The following is a 10,856-nucleotide window of genomic DNA, read 5'->3' as shown; positions in this document are numbered from 1 at the left end:
TCTCCACCTATGGAGATCTGAGCTGCCTGTGGATGGAACATAGGTACATAGAATCGTGGATGCATGGGGATGTGCCCTCATTCTCAAAAGGTGAGTTTTACACACTTACACACACATCAACTGGACACCTTCATTTCCTTAAGAACCAAATAAATAACTTTATTGGAAGTAACAATGAAACTGAAAGGCCCAAACTAAGGTGAATGGGCTGCAAGGGCAATGTGTAGGCCGGCCTGGGACCCACCCCGGGGAAGACTCCCTGGCATGGGCTGGGGCACAGCCCTGCTCAGTTGTCCTTGTTGCTGCGGCCCAGGGTGAGCCTGTCAAAGAAGAACTGGGCCAGGGGGTCTTCTGGGGCCTCCATCCTGCGCAGGTTGGTCAGGTACTCGCCCAGCTCCTGGATGATGAGGACCTGCTGGTGCAGAAAGTGGCGCTGCAGGAAGTGGCAGAGGTGGGGGTCCCCCTTTTCGGTGGCCAGGTGATGCAGCTCCAGGAGGCTTTGGTTGATGCTCTTCTCCAGGTGGAGGGCACACTCCATGGCCTGGAGGCCGCTGCGCCAGTCGTCGCGATCAGGCTTGGTGATGTTATAGAGGTGGATGGAGCCGCCACGCTGGTTCTGCAGCTCCAGAAGCTTCTCGGAGCGGTCTCTCCACTCATGCGAGCGGCGCAGGAAGAAGCTGCCGAAATGCTCTAGGGCCACTTCATGGCGGTCGCAGTAGAAGGCCATGGACAGGTAAACATAGGAGGCATACAGCTGCAACTGAATCTGGCTGTTGACTGCAGCCTCACAGTCGGGGTGGTAGTTGTGGCGCACCTGTGATGGCTCAGCGAGGGCCATGGAGGACAAAGGCTACGTGCCTATGGCAAAGGCAGCACAAGGGCACAGACAGTGGTAAGGGGAGAAGGCAGTGGTGGCTGTGGGACCCCCTAGAGGGCCCCCAGGGTGGGTGAGGGTAGGTTGGCCGTGGAGGGTAGGCCTAGCAGGATCTAGGTCCGATTAACCTCTGACAGAACCGAAGAAAACAATGGCGGACAACGGTGGCCGGAAGCAGGTAATGGTGGCCGGAAGCAGGTAATGGGGGCCGGAAGTAGGTAATGGCGGCCGGAAGTAAGCAAAAGAAGCCGTTGCCCTGGCAATGGTGTGGAATCCCTTGGGGAAAGATACAGGATCAGGAGCAGCATTCTAGAACTGAGTTCCATCAGCAACCAGGGCAACTCTGTGTTGACCCTATGACCTATATAATATTTTTAAAAGTTATTTATGAATATAAAGGCAAGCTTTTTGTATTCATCGCCTGAATAGCTTCAGGGGTATAGAGTGGAGTCAGGGTGGGGGCAGAGGATGCTAGTGCTGAGTTCCATCAGCAACCCAGGCAACACTTCTCTGAGCATTCCCAGACCATATAAAAAGAAAAATAGCTACTCTAATGAGATATATGCCGTAAAATTCACCCCTTGAAAGTAAACATTTCTGTGACTTCTAGTACATTCATGGTGCTTTTCCACCATCACCAAAAATTTAATTTTGGAACTTTCTTATCACTCCAAGATAAAATCCCCTATTCATTAGCAGTCATTCTCCATCCTTCCTCTTTGCAGGTCTGGCAGCCACTACTGTAATTCCTTTATATAGATAATCTTATTATGGACATTTCATATAAATGGAATCATAATACATGTGGCCTTTTGTGCATGGCTTCTTTCACTTAGTATTTTTTTTATTGGTGAATAATATTCCATTGTATGTATACATCACATTGTATATATCCTTCCACCAGCTGATAGACACTTGGTTTTATTTCTATTTTCTGGCTATTATGACTAATGCTGCTATGAATATTTATGTACAAGTTTTTATATGAGCATGTTTTCAATTCTGTGGAACTGCTAGACTATTTCCCAAAGTGGCTACATCATTTTACATGGCCACCAGCAATGTATGAATATTCCTTCTGAGATTTTGAAAGGGACTGCATTGGATCTGTAAATAATTTGGGAATTTGTTGACATCTTAATACTATTAACTTTTTCAATGCATAAACATGGGATATCTTTACATTTATTTAAGTCCTAGACCTTTTAAAATGTAGATTATTTAGATTGGGGCCAAAATTCTGAATTTCTAAACATTTCAGGTGATGCCAATGCACATTCTTGAGTAGCAATGCTCTAAAAGGGAGGAGAAGGCCTTCATCCCCTATTGAGGTTTACATATATGGAAGACACATACCTTGGTCTCCACAAGAAATGCCTCTTCTAACCTCACAGAGAGTGCTTATGTCACTTACACTAGCTGTGGGTGAAAGACTTTAAAATCAGGAAAAAAAAAAGTTTATTGCATGTCCTTTTCAGAGTAGCCTTCTGGACTATCTCCACTTCTCACTGACTTTTAGCTATTTTATAACTCTAAATTATAGAAAACTAAATAATGCAAGTGAATCTTGTCCACAGTAATGCAAATTAATTATCTGTGGCATGCAATTAATTCTTGACTCATTTTGCATGTATTTGTATACTCATTTCAACATTCCTTCTTGCCTATATATGCATGGCTCTTTGAACCATTTGTAACATCTTACTGGTTTCCTCATTAATCCATCTTTCACATCTATATAGTTTATATTTACGTTAGAGTCATGATTTTACTCCCTGCCTTTAATTATAACACTTCTCATTCCCATCCCTTATCCCATCAGGAACACAGAGCCAACAGGAGGTAGCTTAGTGAATTAAGCACTTTCACATGAGTTGCTCATTAGAGATATGATTCCAGATTACCGTTTGGGAAGAAAAGGCATAGAATTCTTGACTGGGATATAGAGTGTGAAAGCACAGCACCTCTGGGGAGGAGAAGGCAAGGGTACTCTGGGGATGCAGGCAATTAGTGAAAACCAGCAGAGGACAGAGATATTTAGAAAGCAGGCCATAGGAGGTAACTCAGAGGCAAAACAATTTAGTCAGTGTGGGGTGGAGGCTGGTCTGGTATACCCTGGAGAGGGCAGAGAAGTAGGGGTAATAAGACCTTCAGATAACTGGAACTCACTGAGAACCAGGGGAGTGGTGAGAGCTTCCAGACAGAGAAAGTAGTTAGCAGAGATTAGTGGAGTGGATGGTTGACAGATTCACATGGGAATTTGACAGGCTGTGATGCATGATCTAGGAAGGAGGTAGAAACCTGAGCGTTAGGAGACAGGATGAAGAAGCCCCTCATCAGCATTTTTATGCTCCCTAAACCATACCCTTAGAGGGGTGCTGGAATCCATCCATACTGAGGGTGTAGAGTATCCAGGTGTGAGCCACGGGTTCTGCCTTCCAGAGAACATTGCTTCTAGCTGCTAATCAGATGTAGGGAAGCTTAATACATCCTGTTTGGCTCCAATATAGGTCAAGTTTTTAGCACAGAGATCATAGGAAAGTTATTTGGCAGTTCCTATTTGGTTGGACATTAATAAGACACATCCAACACCCATACCCATTATATTATGAAGAAAAATTCCTTTCCAGTCTCCAATTCCTCACTGTCCTGTTCTGGGGGGAAGGGGGAACATTATTTTAAAGAACGAAGGAAAGGCCTTTGAACTTAAATATGCCCATGGTATGTATTGGTTATGTATAAATCCATGGTTGATATTAGTTTAGTTAAATATATACTATCTCTGAGGTTACAACCTTTCATCTTCATTCAATGTGAAGAGATTCATTCAATGTGAAATAGAGAATATTCAAAATATTCTCTATTTGTTTCTCTAGGACTACTCTGTCTTCCATCTTACTCAGAGATTTGGAAGGGGAAGGTCAACCTGTTAGGACTTCAATACATGTGCCCTGTACACTCTGGTTTCTGGTTGGGACCAGTTAATGGGAAGAATTGGCAGGAGATGGGAAAGTAAGAGTACAATGACACTGGTGTATTTATTCTCTTGGCTCTCTCTCTCCAGGGCAGATAACTAAGAGGCACTTCTGCTTCCCTTTTATAAGACTTTGGTCCTTGGATGAAGTAGGACCATTATCCAGACTGGCCGCTTACAAACACTGCTCACTGCAAGGGAATTTACTTCAAAGAAATGATGTTCATTGGCTCAAGTTTAATATATGGCCTTGAGAAATTCATGGAGACCCAGAAACCAGTGTGCAGCTGTATATTCCTTCAGGCCAGAGGCTAAATGAAACTGATACAAGAAATAAACTGCCTGATTTAAGATAGTCTCTGGCAACAAAATAATGACAACTGAAAATGCCACCCAAGATCCAGTTTTCTAGTTCATGTATTTCTCTGGCCTCTGGCTCCCTTTTCTTTCCTTGGGTGACTAGCCCTTTGATTACCTTTCATTTAATTAGCAGACCTATTAGAATGAGGATCAGGGAAGAGGAAGCAGGGAGAGTCATTTTGAACTTGTTAGTAACCATGTTATAAAGTCTGGTTGGGGAAGATGTTGACTTAATAAGGTTTGAGGAATATCTGTTTATTTCAATTCAACCTTTGTCCACCTTCTATTGCTCAGGATTATAGATATTACCATGTTTTACACAGCAATATGTGAGCCCAACCAATACAAGGGAATATAGATGTTATTTAATTAGACATCACTTAATTATTTGCTCCTAGGAAGGAAGGTATAACTCTCAACTGAGATAGTGAAAAGTATATTTTAGAATTTCCTTTACTTATTATCTTTTATAAATAAAGAATGAGTAATTTGTATTACCTGATATTCAATTCCTTTATAGAAGACTAGGCATAATAGGCTAGCATATGTGATGCTGCACTAACAAATCCTACAATCTCAATGATTGAGGAAAATATTTATTTCTTGCTCACAAGTCTGAAGCAACTAAAGTAAATTTCTTTCATGGTTCTCTACCAATGGATAACTTAGAGATCCAGGCTAAATTCCATTCTGCAGTTCTACCAACTCAGAATTTATCACTTCAACTACACAGAAAGGAAAGAGGAAGCATGAAGACTTCTCACTTGCTCATTACTGCCTTGGACCAGAAGTCATACGCATTTCAGTCTAAACCAACTTTAAGAGAGGCTGGTAAATGTGGGGAAAACATGATATTCAGTGAATAATATAGTTTCTACCATGCATGATTTATCCATTTCTCCCAATCATTTCAAATTAATTAGTTTATTTGTTTATTTACTTTGGTACTGGGGATTGAGCCCAGGGCCACTTTACCATTAAACAACATCCACAGCCTTTTCTATTTTCTATTTTATTTTGAGACAAGACCTTGCTAAGTTTCCCATGCTGGCCTTGAACTTGTGATCCTCCTGCCTCTGCCTCTTGAGTAACTGGATTACAGGCCTGTGCCATCATGCCCAGTTAGTCATTTTTTTTTTTTTTTTTTTTTTTTTTTTGGTGCTAGGGATCGAACCCACGGCCTTGTGCTTATAAGGCAAGCACTCTTCCGACTGAGCTATCTCCCCAGCCCCTCATTATTTTAAAGTTATTTAGAACTCACATTTTGACCAACTGTTGTTTATTTATTTACCATATCATGAATACAGTAAGGCTCCTTTGGAAAAAATTATAATTTTGTGTGTGATGTGTGTGTGTGTGTGTGTGTGTGTGTGTGTGTGTAAGCATACAAAGTAATTAGTGTGGTCTTATCTCCACATAATTCCTTCTGGAATTGCACTGTATTCATACTTTAATCCCATCCCAGATTACGGCTTGCCATTGTGACTCAGATCCAACTCCATCTTCTACCTAAAACCCCCTCTCTGTGAACACAGCCTCCTCTGAAAAATCTGTGGTGTTAGTGACACATAATTAGCAGAACAGTCAATCATAGTCTGTCCATCTTGTCTGTAATTGCCCTAAACTGTTTATTAATCATCTCCTTATCTAGTTTGTCCTTTTAGTGCAATATTGTCCCTGACACATAAGCTCCTGAAGGATAAACTCCCTTTCTTCAACTCCACAGCACCCAACCAAATGGAGTAGCACAGAATAAGTGCTCAAATCTATGGGTTGATTTGGTCTGATTTGATTGGTTTGATAGTCAGCAAATATGTAGAAACCATTTAAATACCATGTTCTAGGACCTATGCTAAGAACTATAGGTAAATAGATGATTAAAACATAGGGCCTGTTCTCCAAACTCCTTCAGAATTTTCAACCAATAGTTTGCAGTAGCTAATCTCCAAAGATGACCCAATAATTCCTCCCCTCCTTGTTTGTGCATGCTGGTCCTCATTTTTAAATGTGGTATTTATTTTGCCTACCAGTGATTGCCTTGCCAATAGAATGTGGTGGAAGTGGTATTCTGGGATTTCCAAGAAGATTGGCACCCTTTTTTTCCTTCTACCTATAAGTTTTCCTCTTGGGACACTCCTCCTTTGAATCTATCACCATGCTGCAAGAAGATCAAACCACATGAAGTGGCAACAATGAAGAGAAATGGGGCTGAATTTTGAGAAAACAGTCAACACCAACTACCAGTCATGTGAATAAGCCATTCTGGATATTCCGGATGGCAGCCCTATCTGATATCACAAAGAGAACAATAACCACTGCTCTCAAGCTAGTTCATGCACAGAATTATGATCAATAATAAAATGCTTTTCATTTTAAACCACTGTTTCAGGTAAGGAGGAAGAAAAAATGACTAAAACACAAGGCCAGGAAGTTTTACCAGTACAGTGTACCCACAAAGGAAGGAAAGGGATGAAGAGTTCAGGAATGTACTCAAAAAGGTGACATTTGAGCTTATGAGCAGAATACTCTCCAGGAAAAACTTGGAGGGAAGAACTTTCCAGTTAGTGATCCCACAGGAGAAAAAGCACGGAGAAATAAAAGTACAAAGCATGTACACAGAACTATAAGCAACCAAGATGGAAGACATATAATTAAAAGGGAGCTACAGGTATCTTAGAGAAATCTGAAAATCCAGGACCCCAGCCCTGGGTTTATTGTTTAACCAATGAGACACATGGAACTTTTTTAAAGCAGAGGATTGTCAAAATCATATTTTTGTCTCAGATTACTCCAGCACAAATGAGAGGTAGAATGGAGGGGCATAAGTCTGCGGAGAAAAAGGACAGGCAGGAGATCTTTGTAACAATCAAGGGTGAGAAGATGGTGCATGTGGACTAGGTAGTGGCAAGGGCAACACAGAGGAAGCATAGGGTACAGTTTTCATTGAGGTGGAAAATTCTCAGAATGTGAAGACAGGTGTGGGTAATGAAGGAAAGAAGAGTCCAAGATTCCCAGGTTTCAGGCTTTAATTCACCATTATCTGAGGTCAGCAATGTAGGAGGCCAAGCAGGTTTGGAGAAGAATATAATGACTTGGAATTCCATTGAGCCTTTGAGTCCTGGGTCATCCAAGAGAAGATGCCCTAAAGGAAAGTGACTAAGGGGTTCAGAGTTTGGGAGAAAGGGCACAATTAGCATAATAATTTGAAGAAAGACATCCAGCGTCTGTAGAAGCATGAAGCCCCTTTGTGGGTGGGTATTCTGTTTTCAAATAGTATTTTAAGGAAGAGCATGTCTGAAAGATATCATGTTAGTAGGCAAGACCCTGGAGAGATGATGTAACCAGTAAGAGGTGGTGTTAGGACTTATTTTTTCCATTAGCAGTAATGAGTTGTAGGGAGCTTATCCAGGCTCCTTTGTGGCTAATTTAACAATTTGTCTAGACAAATTGTTGGTATAGTTCATGGCTATGAGAGATTTTCTCTGTGTGAAGCTAACTGGCTCACCTGGGCTTAAGCTCCATCTTAGCTCTATTAGGCCCCTTCTCCAAGTACCTGAGCAATCTCCCAGCATAAGGCTGCATGATCTGCCAGTCATTCTAATGATGTGAAGTACCTAAAGAATTATAGCAATGGGAAATTACTTTGATTTTCTAGAAGAAGTCTGAAAGCTCAATCATAATGATGGGATTCCAAAGAATCCAAATTTTTACCACATACTACTTAACTAGGTGATTACTTTGAAGACAAATGGAATACTTTAGACAGGCATCTGAAGCACTCTAATAAAGAGTATTAGAAGCTGTCTGTGTTATGTTGACAGAGTTGCTTATACTCATCGCTGTGTACATGGAGAGCTTGATTTGACCCCAGCAAGTAATTTGTGGGGGATCTGTGTGTATGCTATAAATGGAATTTCACAACTTTTAATGGTCCCTGAGAAAAGCAGAGTAAGCATTTGATTTTAATCTTTACCAGCTTATTTACCTCTTGCTTTCTATGTACAATCACCCCACTCTGGGACAAAACCCAATTATGTCATTAACTTGTTCATTTTTTAATGTTCTGGTCATGCCTATCACATATAGGAATATTTGCAAGTTTACTTAATTTGATTACTTAACTGGATTCTATTTTCCCAAATGTTACAGATTACTCACAAATAAAACCAGAAGTGATTTCAGAACTAGAGTCTCCAGGTCAAGGAAAGCTCAGACCCATTTCAGAACCACCAGTGCTGAAGTTCATCTATTCTCCTCATTATAATCCAGTGGAGAAGTGCTTTATCCATTAAAATGGGTTGCGGTGGACTGTAGTAACAACCCCTCCAGAATCTCATGTCATAACATGGGAGTTTAATTCTTGTTGAGGTCCAGGACCTAAAGCACAAAATGTAAGGAGGCACCCAATCTCAGGGTCTTACTTATACAAGATGCCCGTATTACTACACAGGGATCTAAACTGATGAAGCCTCATCTCCACACATATTTCATGTTCACTGAAGCAGTAGGACTTAACATAGCAAACTGCACACCGCCTTTTCCATTGGAAAGTGACATATATCACTTCTGTTCACATTCATTGGCTGAAGATATGTCACATGTCTGATTTCAAAGGGGACAGGAAATTGCAGCCTCATCATGTACATGAAAAGTGGAGAGCTAAAAGGTTTTGGTGAAGACCTCAAATGATTTGCATCACTGTTTTGTAAGTTCTCTAGCACAGAGGTCCCTGGAACATTGAGCCCATAGTTACTGTGCCCATACAATGAGTTCTGTCACTAGGTAGCTAGTGGGGTGTACAGAGAGTCTTGGTAGGTGAATGGGCTGAGCTGATCACCTGCTCAGCTAAGAAAGGAATTCACCATGTTCTAAAACACCAACATCTCTAAAGTGAAGTTTTCCTCCCCACTTCATGCTGAAAGCTTCACTGAATGCAGCAACTCTAGTTACCAATGCTGGTCAAATCTCAGCTGAAAAAAGAACATCAGTCAGATTTGGCACACTCATTTTACAGATGAGGACTAAGACTGGCTGATTAAGAAATTATTACAGTCATGAGGTGAGTGACTAGTACATTGAGTATCAAGCAACACCACAGTATTTTGTAGTTTCTACCTGAGCCTTGAGCTTTTCCTGCAGTGATAAACCCATGGATTTCATTTCAGCAGTGACTATGAACTGGTTTTTTGATATTATAGAGAATACTCTGAAATTGAGATTTCAATCAGGTTCTGATTATTTATTAGTTATATATCATGTATTTGAGTGAATATTTGCATCAATGTTTTGGGGAGAAGAGAGAGTTTAAGATGGAAGGTATCGCAGTTGTACTGAATATGATACTATATCTAGTGAGCAACAGTTGACTGTGACTGGGTATCTGGACTCAGGTCCATGTTAAATAGAAGGAGTTTGGACCAACATTTTATTCTCAACTTCCTGGCTTCATGGATTGTGCAGGTAAATATTTAATGTATTGTCAATGAGATACCATTTTAGCATTATAGTGACTAAAACACAAAGCCGAGTATTGGTGAGGATGTAATGAGGCTATAAAATAGTATAGCCAGGAATAGTGGTGTACACCAGTAACTCGGGAGGCTGAGGCAGGAGGATCACAAGCTTAAAGCCAGCCTCAGCCAATTAATGAGGTCCTAAGCAACTCAGTGAGACCCTGTCTCAAAATAAAAAATAAAAAGGGCTGAGGATATAGTTCAGTGGTAAAGCACTCCTTGGGTTAAATTCCCAGTACCAATAATAAAAATAAAATAAAATAGTGTAACCACTTTGGGAAAGTTATGGAAAGGTTAAACATGGACCTATCATATTATCCCTAAATTCTACTCCTATGTATGTGAAATGTGAAATAGAATGTGTATACACAAAAAGAATTGTACAAGAATGTTCATGACAACTTCATTCATAAAACCCCAATCTGGAAATAACCCGAATATCCCTCAAGAGGTGAGTGGATAAACACATTATGATATATTCATAAATTAAACACTGCTCAGCAAGAAAAAGGAATGAAATATGCAAAACATATAACTGTGGTCCCATGTTCATTGCAGCATTCTTCACTATAGCCGATATTTACAAACAACCTCAGTGTCCATCACCTGAACAATGGACTAAGTAATATGGTACATGTACACAATGGAATGCTGTTCAGTCTTTAAAACAACAGGAAACTATCATTTGTGACAACATGGATGAACCTGGAGGAAACTGCTAAATGAAATAAGCTAGGCAAGCTGGGCACAGTGTTGCACACCTCTAATCACAGCAGTTTGGGAGGCTGAAGAGGGAGGATTCCAAGTTCTAAGCCAGCCTCACCAATTTAGAGAGGCCCTAAGCAACTTAGCAAGACCCTGTCTCTAAATGAAGTATAAAAAGAGCTGGGGATGTGGCTTGTGGTTAAGCACCCTTGGGTTCAAAGAAAAAAGAACAAAACAAAGAAGAAATAAGCTAGGCAGAGAAATAAATAATGTATCACCCCACTTATATGAGGAATCTAAAAGGTTGAACTCATAGAAGGAGAGAATGGAACTGTGTTTACCACAGGCCAGGGTGGAAGGTTGACAGAGAAAGGGAAAAAATTGGTTAGTGGATACAGAGTTTCAGCTATACAGGAGGAATAAGTTCTGG

At 40.8% G+C, this 10,856-nt stretch overlaps 1 protein-coding gene across 1 annotated transcript; it reads right to left on the bottom strand.

Annotated features, from left to right (window-relative positions):
• Positions 1-286: 286 nt before the first annotated feature.
• LOC306651144 (ferritin heavy chain-like) lies at positions 287-876 on the bottom strand (the record flags this gene model as incomplete). The annotated part of the gene is made up of 1 exon (XM_079123643.1): positions 287-876. Exon 1 carries the CDS (start codon positions 836-838, stop codon positions 287-289), a length of 552 nt encoding a protein of 183 aa, XP_078979769.1. The 5' UTR covers positions 839-876.
• Positions 877-10,856: the final 9,980 nt, after the last annotated feature.

Source organism: Sciurus vulgaris (genome assembly GCF_902686455.1).
Source record: "Sciurus vulgaris genome assembly, chromosome: X".
In the NCBI taxonomy this organism is placed as follows: Eukaryota; Metazoa; Chordata; class Mammalia; order Rodentia; family Sciuridae; genus Sciurus; species Sciurus vulgaris.
The sequence above is the reverse complement of the archived record's forward strand: the minus strand, read 5'-3'. Positions and strand labels throughout refer to the sequence as shown.